Below are 12,600 nucleotides of genomic sequence, written 5' to 3'. Positions count from 1 at the left end.
AGAGAGGAAGGAGGAGAGCAGAGAGGTCCCAGTGGAAAATTATCCATGAAAAATACATCTGGAGACAATCTTCTCTGCACCTGCCTCTTAAGCTTTTTTAAGGTGGAGGGATATGTAATTCTTGCTCCTGGTTATGGGACAACCAATAAAAATTGTGTGTGTTAGTACAGATTTCAGCTGGAAATAAAACAGGCAAAAGGGGGAGGGGAAGAGTAAAAATCCCACAGCTAATACCTCCTCCCCTTACTGCCCTTCATCCTCAACCAGGCTCCATCCTGGGGAGCTGTGGTCTGTAAAAGTAGGTGAGTAGACGATAACAGATTCTACTCTTTAGGAAAGTGGCTTACAGCCAAGAATGTTTGACACATAAACAGATAGGAATTTTGGGTCATGTGGAGTTATTGCTGTTATTGGAGCTGTGGATGATGGCCAGACATAATGTGTGAGGATAAACAACCATCAGCACCACAGGACAGCCAGCATGAAAGGTTTGTAAAGACGAGGAGCAGGAGTTTACAGGTGGCTCACCTGTGGAGTCGGAGGTTTGGTCGCTCCTTTCTGCCCTTCCGGAGGGCTGTCAGCCAGTGCCTCCTGCTCTTTGTATTTCAGACAGGGATCGGGTGTTTTGGTTTTCTCCTGGGAAAGTTCATCAAAGTGGAGTACCTGCGTGATGATGGCATGGGGCCTTTCAGACAATAGGAACAGCTCAAACTCTGAAGAGCTTCAGAAACATTTTAATGATGTGACTATGACAATGATTACATAGTCCAACAAAACAACAACAATTTAAAGAAATGTGGACATTTCTTTTGATTTGGGATGTGAGGTGGGATGGAGAGGAGGTCAACTGAATGCTACCCACACTCCCTTAAGACATGTAGGAATGACCGTGACTAAATTAAGAGTATCAGGTATTCCTAAGACTGTCACCTGTGGCTATTGACCAGTCTGAATTAACTTTGAAAATACACACAGGATTTTGAAGACTTGGTATGAAAAAAAAATAAGAAGGTAAAATATCTCATTTAAATTTTTAATTGATTGCATGGTGATATGGTAATATTTCGGATGTATTGAGTTAAATAAAATGTATTATTATTATTAGTCTCACCTATTTCCTTTTACTTTTTTAGTATGGCTACTGAAGATTTTTAAATTACATATATGGCTCAAATTCTATCTATGTTAGATGGTGCTGATCTACAGTTTCAAATCAATCAAGTGAGGGAGGACAGGAGAAGACATGTTGTCCAGAGCATCACGGACAGTTAGGAGGCCAGGTTTGCTGGCAGGTGACACCCGAGTGCCTGGAGAAAAAAACACCTGAAACCTGACCTGGATGATGCCAACCACACTCTAAAGCTAAGTTTTGCTAAAGAAATAATACCAAATAAAAGTAAGTGAATAAAGTAGAATGACCCTAAATGCATTCTGCCTTAATCCAAGAATTCACTCCTTTGTATTAGGGACAGTAGTGGGGTTCAGATCCAGGGAAGTGTAAGACCAGCCTCAGGAGCCTGTAGTTTATTTGGGAAGTTGTTCTTTTTTTTCTTTCACTTTTTATACTAAGTATTATATTTGTATGCTGCTGCCAGTGTATATAAAATAATCATTCTTGTGAAATAGAAATTCATGAAAATTCAGAGAGAGATAGGTGTTAAGGGCTGACAAAAGCAGAAGTTTGTATGGAGTGGCACATGTTATAGGATAAGCTTTTTGTACAGGCTTCAGATTTAGCTCTCTTTGGATATTCACCGGTTCAAGAAAAGTGGTTTAGAACACTTTCAAATTTCATTTTACTACAAAAAGGAACAAACTTTCTGGGGTCTGAAGGGATTGGTACTTGAAGATACTCCAGTCAGCAGAGGGTCATGTTGAGCATTCTGCAGACAGAATTGTTTCCAATCTGCAGCTGCCTGGGAAACCTTCACACGGGTGAGCCTGGCCTCCAGCTGGAGCTGTTGAACCACTTTCTTCAGAGCAGTGACGCTGGAAGAAGCAGACATGGTTCACGCGAGTACAGGGCAGATTGGTTGGTAGCGGTCACTGGTCGCGGGTCCGCAGGGGCGAGAAGGTGGGACAGCAACCTGAGAAGTTGTTCTTGCTGCTTTCATTCATTCATTCTACATATCTGTATTGGGTGGCTACCATAAGCCAAGCGTTGTTCTAGGACAAAGATGAATGCCCTCTAGGACATTATATTCTAGTGGGGAAGACATTCAAAAAGCAATACAGCCCTAGCAAGCTTGGCTCAGTGGATAGATAGAGCATCCTCCTGCAGACTGGAGGATCCTGGGTTTGAGATTCCGGTCAAGGGCACATGCCCGGGTTGCGGGCTCGATTCCCAATAGGGGCATGCAGGAGGCAGCCAATCAATGATTCTCATCATTGATGTTTCTATCTCTTTCTCCCCCTCTCTCTTCCTCTCTGAAATCAATAAAAATGTATTTTTAAAAGCAATACATGTAGTGAGTAGTTACTGTATGCAGTATGTTAGAAAATGAAAATGTCATGCAGGGATGGCAAAGCCATAAGAGGGAATCTTTAGGGATTGGGGCCAGGATGCAATGTTAGATTGAGAGATCAAAATAGGTGAACACTGCTCAAAGTCCTGAAGGAGAAAGAAAGTTATAGATCAGTTATCTGTGGCAAGCAAAGGGAATGCATCAGGCCCTAGGCAGCAGAGGGTTGGGCTTTCCAAGAAGTCAGGAGGCCAGCATGGCTGGAGAGAAAAAGAGGGGGGATGGGGAGAAATGGTATCACCAGTTACCTGGAATTCAGATCCCCAGACCTTCATGGGCCATTGTAAGGACTCTGGCTTCTATCATTAGTGAAATTAAAAAGGTTGGTTTTAAGCAGATAAGAAATTGGGTCTGACTTAGGTGTTCAAAAGACCTTTCTGGAAGCTGAATGGAGAATACTGTCAGTGGGAGCAGGAAATTCCTGAAGAAATTGTATCCAGGTTAGAAGAGACCTCAGGGAGGTGGTGGGAGGTACCTGGTTCTGGGTAGATCTCCAAAGAAAAGCCTGTCTTTTCTGACAAATTTGATGTGAAGTGAGAAAGAGAGAGAGTCAAGAAGGACTCGGGGACCTTTCGCCACTGGACATGAAACTGGCGCCTACTAAATATTTACTTAATAAAATGAATGAAAGAGAAAACACATACACATTAAAAATTACTAGCAATATTGGTATCAATAATTATAGAGAGAAAGAGCAACAGACATGCAGACAGATAGATACGGAGAAGATGAATCAGAAAAGCTGTCAGACTGGGAAGGTTGAAGAGATACCATAAAGGAGATTGAGGACTCATTGAGCCTCCAAGAATAGAAGAGAAGAGAAAGGATATAAAAGGATATAAATGAAGACTCTGAGCAAGCCCGGGGTTCAGTGAGTAGCTTGACTTGCCAAAATGGGATTAGGGTCTGGCATTGAGAGTGGACCCAGAGTTACTGCATCCGTACCCGGTCGATCTGATGTGCACTCTCACTTCTGGCCCCGAGACGGACCATGCCAAGGGCAGCTGAGAGGCTCAGAGGACAGAAGAAAATGTTCTTAGCACCATCATTTTTGCTTATCTCTTGAAAAAGATCAAAGCAAAATTTGGAGTTTGCTGCAATGAGAGATTCCATAGTGAAACTGATGACAGCCTAAAACAAACAAACAAAAACAAATTATAAGAGAGAGAAAATATTTATCAGAGAAAAATAAGTAGACAGTTCTCATTTTAAATACTCAAGATATAACCATATACAGTTATTCAGTAAGCTATTAAAAACTGGAAGATAAAGTCACCATCATCTGGTCTATAGATATTGATGTCAATATTTATAATAATACAGATAGAGATCTATTTTTATTCAGTGCTGTTGATTCTTTTGCTAAGGCTGCCATAACAAAATACCACAAATCAGGTGGCTTAAACAACAGGAGCTTATTCTTCCTCAGTTCTGGAGGACAGATGTCCATAATCAAGGTGTTGGCAGGATTGGTTCATTCTGGAGGCTCTCAGAGAAAATCTGCTTCATGCCTCTCCCTAAGCTTCTGGTGGTTGCCAGCATTCCTTGGCATCCTTGCTTTGTAGAGCCATCATCTCTGCCTCCATCTTCACATATGTCTTTCCCTGTGTCTTCTGTGTGTACACCCAAATATCCCTTTTCCTATAAATCATTGGATTAAGGCCCACGCTAACCAGTAGTTTGACTTCATCTTAAGTTGACAACATCTGCAAACACCCTATTTCCAAATAAGATCACATTCATCATTACTGGGGATTGGGATTTAAACACATCTTTTGGAGGGCAAAATTCTACCCACTTCATGGTGGAACTTCCTTTATTCGGGTAAAATCAAGTCAAAGGCTACTATGTCCCCATGGTCAAGTTAGCAACCAAGAAAGCTTCACTCCACCCCCTTCTCTTGGTTCTGCTTAAGACATTTGTCTGGACTGTCCCTGAATTTTCTATGGCAGAATATATGCCCAAAGAATTGTCATGGGTCATGTCCTTTGTTAATATTCTCACCTCATTTTGATTCATTTCATATGAAACCTATAGGACTTGAAGCACTTTAATCAGTCCTTGATATTGTCCAAGAGGTAATAGAGGGTTGAAAGATGCTGAGGGTTTAGAAGTCATTTGGTTTCGCTTGACAATGTAGAGCCATAAGTAATGGAACCAAAGTAAGGGAATGACTTCCCTTAGGACAGCCCTTGACCCAGCCCCATCCCAATAATCTATTCCATAAGAATCAAGACAACTTTACATACTAGTAGCTCTCACTTTGGACCTATCCCCCTCAAATAAAATGTCTTTGTCTTTTGCCTATGGATATTGTATATTTCCAAGATGGAAATGTAAGCCCCTTTATTTTAGTTTTAATCATCAGACATATAACACACAACAAACATTAAGAAATAGTTATTGCTTTGGCCCTGGTCAGATAGTTCAATTGGTTACAGTATTATCTCGATATGCCAGGGTTGAAGGTTCAATTCCTGGTCAGGGCACATACAAGAAGTAACTAATGAATGCATAAATAAGTGGAACAACAACTCCATGTATCTCTCTCTCTCTCTCTCTCTCTCTCTCTCTCTCTCTCTCTCTCTCTCTCTGTATTTGTGAGGTTTTAACATTTTCCCACTTTAATAGATTTTTTAGTCTATTAAACTTAATTCAAAAAGATAACATTAGGTACCTTTTTAGAAAATGTGCCACATGTGTCTTTAATGTACACTGGAAAATATCCTCCAAACAAAGAAGTCTAAATGCTGATTATTGAGGGAGGCTGTCTCTTAAAAGCTACAGCCTGAAAAAATGTGTATACAATGGACTCCAGTAATCATTATTTTCCAACAGACTTGAAATAATCTTTCAAAATAGTAACGTCCCTCAAAAATCTATTCAACTCAAGGAATCAATAAAACCCAATTATAAATACTTTTATAATAATATCTACCATTTAATTTGAGCCTACAATGTGCCTGGCATTTCACAAATATTGTCTCTAATTCTTGAACAATCCCATGAGTCAAAATCTATCTTTATTTTATATCCCACTATGACGTGGGGTAGCTGGTGTGCAAATCAGTCCATTCAGTCTGATTGCCAAGCCACCCTTCCTCCTCCTACAGCATGCTGCCATCTGGAGCAGATAAAGCATTCACAGTCCCCAATGCTACCTCCTACTGACCATACTATACAGAAAGACTTTAAGGAACAATTTCATTCAGAAAAAAATAAGTGAAAACTTACATTGATATTAATAAAAATGTTATATTTTTGCCTGTACTGATTCCCGGGTGATTATTTAAACTCTAGTAAGGTATAAGAAAGATTTTGATTCTCAAATGCAAATTTATTGTACAGATGGCAAAATATCAGTAATGAGGTCGGCCACCTGAACGATAAATTTGAATTTTGCTCTCACAGTATTGACAAGTCCATTGCCTTCATTTTTCCATGTGCTTTCTCATCTTACAGTCATAGCATCTATATTCATATATACATTCATTTGTCTGTATATGAAAGACAAATGTTCATATTTCTATTTCCCTTATGATTCTGTCTCTAAGGTGATTGTTTGTGATATATCTGTCTTTCCTTCCAAACCATAATTCTTTTGAGGGAAAGTTCCATGATTTTTATTCATCTTTATATCCCATTAGTAAAGAATATAAACAGTGGTACATAAGAACACTTAATATTTATGGATTTATTTACTATCATCTGCCCCATTTTTGGTATAAATAATTCTAATATTTGAAACAGTAGGTGATAATTCATATTTCACATTGACTCTATACATTCTGCAGGTAGCTATAATTAATAGAGATGTTGCATAGTGGGATCAACTTTAGATTGACTTTCTACTCTATTAGAAATAGTTTAGTTGCTAAAAATATGATTTCCTTTATTGTAACAATGTAAAAGGTTAGACTAGGTAGATTTTCTAACAGCCCAAACTATTCTAAGTGTGAATTTCATATCCCAAAAATATTTCATGTCTAAAAATTTCCACCATTTTTACAAAGCTATTAATAAGCTAAGAATAAAATTTCAACTTTACACAGATAGACACAATTTTGCTGGAAATGATTTTCAAACCTAATTATAACTAACTAAAGAATAAGCAATATCTAAAAACAAAGAAATACTTGTGAAAGATTTAATCAAAGTATTTCCATCTCAGATTGCCAAAGAGAAATGTAAACTCATGTTATCTAAAATACAGATATTCTAAATATTATACCATTTTATTTTTCAGAAATTAGTGAAAACATAGTATACAATCTGCCAAGTATGTAAAGATTTTTTAAAATTATTCAAACATCCTCGTTTTTAAGAAATCAACCAGACATATCTGACATGTGACCAGGTGCTGGGGGGGCTGAGGGAGGTGACAGATGATGGCTAATGTTTCCTAATAGGTATTGCCACATTTACCAAAACTTCAAAACATCGTAAAACAAATTACTCATTTTTAAAAGACAGTTGCCTAACTAAAAACAGCATATCTTTTAGTTTCAATCCAATCTACTCTGGGTTTTTATTACTTAAAACAATTTTCCCATGCAGTGGTTTATTGTTAAAAATAATACTAGGCAACGCTAGCATTTACCTTCTTGCCTTCAGAGTTGCTGCTAACAGCTGGCCAGGTAAGTTTCAATCTGTACCCTGTCAGGAATGGAAATATATGAACTTGGCCCCTCCCACAGTGGCAGCTTCCCAACTGCCATTTTAGAAGTCAGAGTCAAATTATTATTGATTGATTGATGGCCAGGGAGGGCGGGGGTTGGGGGGGAGCAATGTATGGCATATATATTTTAAACAAATACACTCTATGCTTTCAACTAAATTAAATAACTTACTATATTTATATATTCTTTGCTCTTTCTAATTGGGTCTCTTTATGGAGCCCTCATAATAACATTGAGCCATACCCTTCAACCCAATTCCCCATGCTAAATAAATAGAGAAGCATAGGATTATTTGCCCATTGTCTTGGACATTCTCTTATACTTGAATTTCTATATTATTCTAAACTTTTTAAAATTAGCTTTAAGCCCATTTCAATAGCCTGGGATGTGAGTAGAGATTAGTATTTAATTTGTTAACTAGAATAGCTGAATACCAATCACAAAATTAAAATTATTAAGAGAGACAGAGAAGAGGAGGGAGGGAATTTCTGGAAGAAAACTACTTTGCTAGGAGCTAGAAAACTAATCAACTCTGTCCAATACCTCCAGAAAGTTTGCCTAATTTAGCTTTCTTGCTGTGACCTGCTCACCTGTTTATCTCCTAAAAGGATTTTTTAGAGCCCCAGACACCCCCAAGTCTTCATTTTTTGTTCGTTCTTCCTTCCTTTCTCCTTCCCTCTCCCTTCCTACCTTCCTTCCTTCCTCTCTTTCTTTCTTATCAGGCTTCTGATAAAAATTTCATGGAACAAATATATTTTACAACTGAAAAAATAAATTTTAAAACTGAGCCAAGTAACTTCTGATGTTCCTTTTAGCTCTAATAGTCTATGATCCTGATTTGTTTATGACCATAAACACATGGGTGAGTGAACAGGGCACAGAGGTTGTAATCGGAAGAGTAAAAACGTTGGGAATCAACATGACTTAGGGACAAAATGAGGATCCTCTCTGGCCTGCTTCCCTTTTTTACCCCTTTTCCTTTTCTAACTTGTCTGACAACCATACAATCTCAGCTCCACCCCCACAAATATGATTATGTTAGACATAGGGAAATTCACAAGAGAACTTTGTAAAGTTTTGCCTTTATGGAGCATATAAGTTGCTCATATATAGTCTAGTTGCTCATACATAGACTCTAGTGTATGTTTACTTATATGGAGAATATAAGCTATTTATGCAGCTAGTGTAGAAATGAAACAAGTAAAATCATTTTTATAAGGTAAGATATCAACAAGCAGAAATTGGTAGATGGGTATCCAGGGGGGTCTTTCAATTCTCAACAGTCAACATAGAAAATAAATCTGCTGTTAATTTACCTCACTTTTTCATTTGAAAAATGCTTACGGGTGGTTGTTTGTTTTTTTGTTTTCTCTAAACGCCTCCACGAAATTCTAAAAGCCATCATTTTTCGGTTGAGTCTGGTCATTGCTTATGATTTACAAGAGGTTGGGAAAATTTTAACACCTGAGTCAATTAACACTTCATTCCACTTGATTGATAACTACTTCGAGCAGTTACCATGCATCACCACCTTTCAGAAAGGGTACTATGTATATTTAGGACAGGATAAATTTTCCCCTGGCTTCCTGGGTTTCTGTCTGTCATGTTTGTTCATTGTTGGCTGGTGATATTCACACTGCCTTGGGCTTCTGGGTGCCTGAGCAGATCCAAAGCTTGTTTGGATATCTTTAATCTAGGATTGCATCTGTTTAGCCTGTCAAGTAATTCAACAAGGATATGACAAGGCATGGCTGTGCCTTACAAGCCTAATACTCTCGTGTGGTGTGGTTGTTCAATCAGTAATGATGAAATCCACCACTAAGTGTAGGTAAACATTAAAGGAACTAGATAGACCATAAGAGGGCATGAGAATTCGTGGAGCATTGAGTACTATGTGTTGAGCACCATTTGGGACTTTGCGTACATAATTTCATCACCTCATCTGAGGGGCTGAAAAAAGTCAGTCTAATATCAGAGACTTAAAGCATCAGAGAATTACACTAGAGTTGCAAGGCATTCTGGGGGTCACTAACCTGACAGTGCTCTTCAAGATTTTTCTGTCAACAGGCTGTGAAAATAGGGTTTCATCAAGTGCAGAGTTAGATGACCCCTCCTAGGCATGTTACAACTCACCCTGAGTGAATTATGAGCCAAACATTTAACCTGTTAGCAACTAGTCTTTTTTTCTTGCTGGAATGAAAAATTCAGGATACTAGAGTGTGATGCAAAGTCTTTGCTAGCTGGTGAAGCTAAACAGTATGATTAAAATTCTCCTGCATGATAAAGGCAGTATTTTTGAGATACTGTTAAGAGGCTCTTTTTCAGTTAGTTTTAAATCACAATAGTGAGGGAACAAATGTTTGTGGGGAAAATATCCGCAGGGAGACTTTTGATCTATTGATCTTTTGATCTATTGATCTTCTAAAGGAGACAGTTGACCTGATATTTACCATTTTATCCTCCAAATTTAGAAGCCTGGGTAACAATGCATGAAACCCAAGAAAATAAAAAATGCCATTAAAATAACAAAAAACAAAAATAAAGACTAAGCACAATAAACTTGTTTTAAAACTTGCAATCACCCTTAAGATAGCAATTACCCTCTCCATAAAAGCCCTCAGTTCTCTCAGATCCAAAACTGAAGGCTTCAGGATTAGAAAGGAAGCCAACTGCCTACCCCAGTGTGACTGAGGCACAGGGACCAAGATGGGCATAGCTAGGAGGTGGCCAAGAACACACTGCAGAAAAAGCAGTATGCTTGCAATCAGAGGACCCAGATCCTGGTATGAATCTTATTAGCCTGAGACCTAGAGCAAATTCCTCTTGAACTTGCTCCTATAAAAAAAAGGAATAGTAACATGTGTTTGCATGCTCTAATGCGTAATACAAATATCAGCATTATTATTGTAATTACATGGAATTAGTACTTCAAAACTTCTTTTCATTTCTTAAATAAATCTGTAGACATATACCTATTTCTTCTGTAAGTGTCATCCTTCAAATCAGGGTTCACAAACTATAGCCTGTGGGCCAAATCTAGACCAATGCCTGTTTTTGTAAATAAAGTCTCATTGATACACAGCCATGCCCATTCACTTACTGCTGTCTATGGCTGCTTTCACTCTACAATGGCAGAGTCTGAGTAGTTGTGAAGAGACTATATGACTGCAATGCCAAAAAATATTTACTGTCTGGTCTTTTACTGAAAGTTTGCTGATACTTGCTTTAAATAATAAAACATAGTAATTTTATTTTTTAATTTATTTTTCAATTATAGTTGACAAATTATATTAGTATCATGTGTATAATATAATGATTAGACATTTATATAAATTACAAAGTGATTACCCCAGTAAGTCCAGTATCAATCTGACACCATGCATAATTATTACAATATATTTACTATATTCCCTTTGCTGTACATTACATCTCATGAATGTTTTTATAACTGGCAATTTAGACTTCTTAATCCCTTTCATATTTACTGAAAAGTTTGCTTATTCTTGCTTTAAATGATAAAACATAACAATACTTAAAGCTTACGAAGTTTATACAGCCTTTGACATATAACTTCTCCTTTCATAAAACAAATGTTAAAATACACTTACAAGAAATAGTCTCTTAAATTAAAAATATGCATTTTTTTTGTTTGATATTAACCCCAGACAAAACTCTAAGCCTCTTGAGTATTGCAGTAAAATAATAGCCCAGACATTCATTTGATGACTATTGAGCACCTACTGTGTGCCAGGCACTGGTCATACAATGAACAAGAGTGGGATTATCTCTGCATTCATGACACCTAGCATAGTAGGATCTTGCCCAGCATCCAGATATAATAAACATATATGGTGGGCCTAATATATAACAGGCTCTTCCACACCCATTATCTCATCCAGTCCCTCCAACGAGTCAGGGAGGAACACATTAGTATCTCAACATGACAAATGAGAAAACTGGGACTCAGACAGCTCAGTTGCTCAGTCACGATGCTAGAGAGCATCAGGAGGATCACATCACAGCTCCCAAGAAAAAGACCTGCAACACAGAGAGCTTCATGCCAGCACAACTGGCCCAAAGGCACCTCGACCAACAGCAGCCTGTCCACCTCCCCGCACATACCTGAAAGCCGATGAGGACTGTCTGCAGCTAAGGTCTGTGCTCTGATGAAGTCAATTCAATATCATGCAGAGAAAGGAACAGCTGAGTCTTATATACTAGTATAGCCTGTGGAAACTGGTAAGGATAGATATTGAGCAAGAAATTCTGTGGCTTTTCAAATAATGACCATGAATCAGAAAATTAACCAATAAGATAGGGGGAAAGAGATATATTTATGATCACTAACTCAAATTTTAAGTTAATTGTCTCTAAGTCTGGGTTATCTCTTTTAGAGTAGATACAGCCTCTCTTTAGAAGCTATTCCACAGCTCGCTTGCAAAGCAGGTCATAGAGGAGGCCTTTATAAAGGACTGCTAGAAAGGCCAGATTTCCTTTCTCTGTTCCTGATTGCCCCTAAACAACAGCACTGTGAAACCCCATGAGTCATAGTTTGTAAGTGAAATACACAAAACCCAAGAGGAATTCTTTTCAATGTGTCCCAATCCACTCCCAGCAAATGGATTAAGTGCTCTAGGGTCAGAGCCAAGTGCAAAACACAATGTAGCTGAGAGAGAAGATAGCAGGTATTGCAACCTATTGTCTCTACGCCTCTATTATCTACTGACTCAATCGGAACTACAACTCCAGGGCTACTAGGAGAGTTCACTCAGTGTTCTCACCAGTTACTACTTTTTCTTCTGACATCTCATACAAAACCTAACAAATGAACAAATTCTCTCCCCTCTTGCCCTTTCTCCCTGGTTCTTCTCTTTATCTCTGTCTTCTCATCTCCTCGTTTCCTATCATGTCATTCCACCCCACTCATTTCCCCCTCTCTTCTCTTTCTCTCTCTCTCTCAAAGCTATTTCAGAGGAATTAATTCACCTGCAAAACTCACAAGATTCGCCTTATCATAGAACAACATTGGCTTCTTTTCAGAACATGCTTCATATTTTGTTAAGGAAAATAACACATCCTTGAGAATTTTTGAGATATGTAAAAGTCATTTTGTTCATTTTGCAGCCTTACAACAAAGCTATGCCAGTGAATTGCCACTGGATCCCCAGTAGTGGGGAGAGGGGAATGTATGAGGGGCAGCCAATCAATGATCCTCACTCATCTTTGATGTTTCTCTCTCTCCTCTCCCTCCCTTTCATTTCAGAAAGGAAATATTTATTTCACAATAAAAATATTTTAAATAAAAATAAATTTTAAAAATCTTTGTATTCAGCCTTTTTATCTGAATCTCAGATGGTCTCCTTAGCACAGATATCTAAGTGCTGAGTTAATGGATAAAA

At 38.1% G+C, this 12,600-nt stretch overlaps 2 protein-coding genes across 4 annotated transcripts in view; both read right to left on the bottom strand.

The window, feature by feature from the left end:
• The window catches only part of SERPINB12 (serpin family B member 12), a 29,434-nt gene extending 17,799 nt beyond the window's left edge, over positions 1-11,635 (bottom strand). The window contains exons 1-3 of one of the 3 annotated variants that reach the window (XM_054724214.1): positions 11,324-11,635; positions 3,468-3,653; positions 529-663 (exon numbers count right to left, since the gene is read on the bottom strand). In XM_054724214.1, the coding sequence (XP_054580189.1) occupies positions 529-663; positions 3,468-3,635 (303 nt within the window). In that variant the 5' untranslated portion in view covers positions 3,636-3,653; positions 11,324-11,635. Of the gene's footprint in view, positions 1-528; positions 664-3,411; positions 3,654-11,323 lie in introns of those variants that run through there. The other 2 variants (XM_054724213.1, XM_054724215.1) reach the window with 2 other exon arrangements.
• Positions 1,029-3,435, bottom strand: LOC129150929 (guanine nucleotide-binding protein G(I)/G(S)/G(O) subunit gamma-5-like). The gene has a single exon (XM_054724216.1). It carries the CDS (start codon positions 2,004-2,006, stop codon positions 1,800-1,802), a length of 207 nt encoding a protein of 68 aa, XP_054580191.1. The 5' UTR covers positions 2,007-3,435; the 3' UTR covers positions 1,029-1,799.
• Positions 11,636-12,600: the final 965 nt, after the last annotated feature.

This window comes from Eptesicus fuscus, chromosome 12, assembly GCF_027574615.1.
Source record: "Eptesicus fuscus isolate TK198812 chromosome 12, DD_ASM_mEF_20220401, whole genome shotgun sequence".
Lineage (NCBI taxonomy): Eukaryota > Metazoa > Chordata > Mammalia > Chiroptera > Vespertilionidae > Eptesicus > Eptesicus fuscus.
Note: the sequence above shows the minus strand (reverse complement) of the source record. Positions and strands in the feature narration are given on the sequence as shown.

Coding starts and splice junctions, on each gene's coding strand:
- LOC129150929 (XM_054724216.1), bottom strand. CDS start 2,006: ATGTCTGCTTCTTCCAGCGTCACTGCTCTGAAGAAAGTGGTTCAACAG.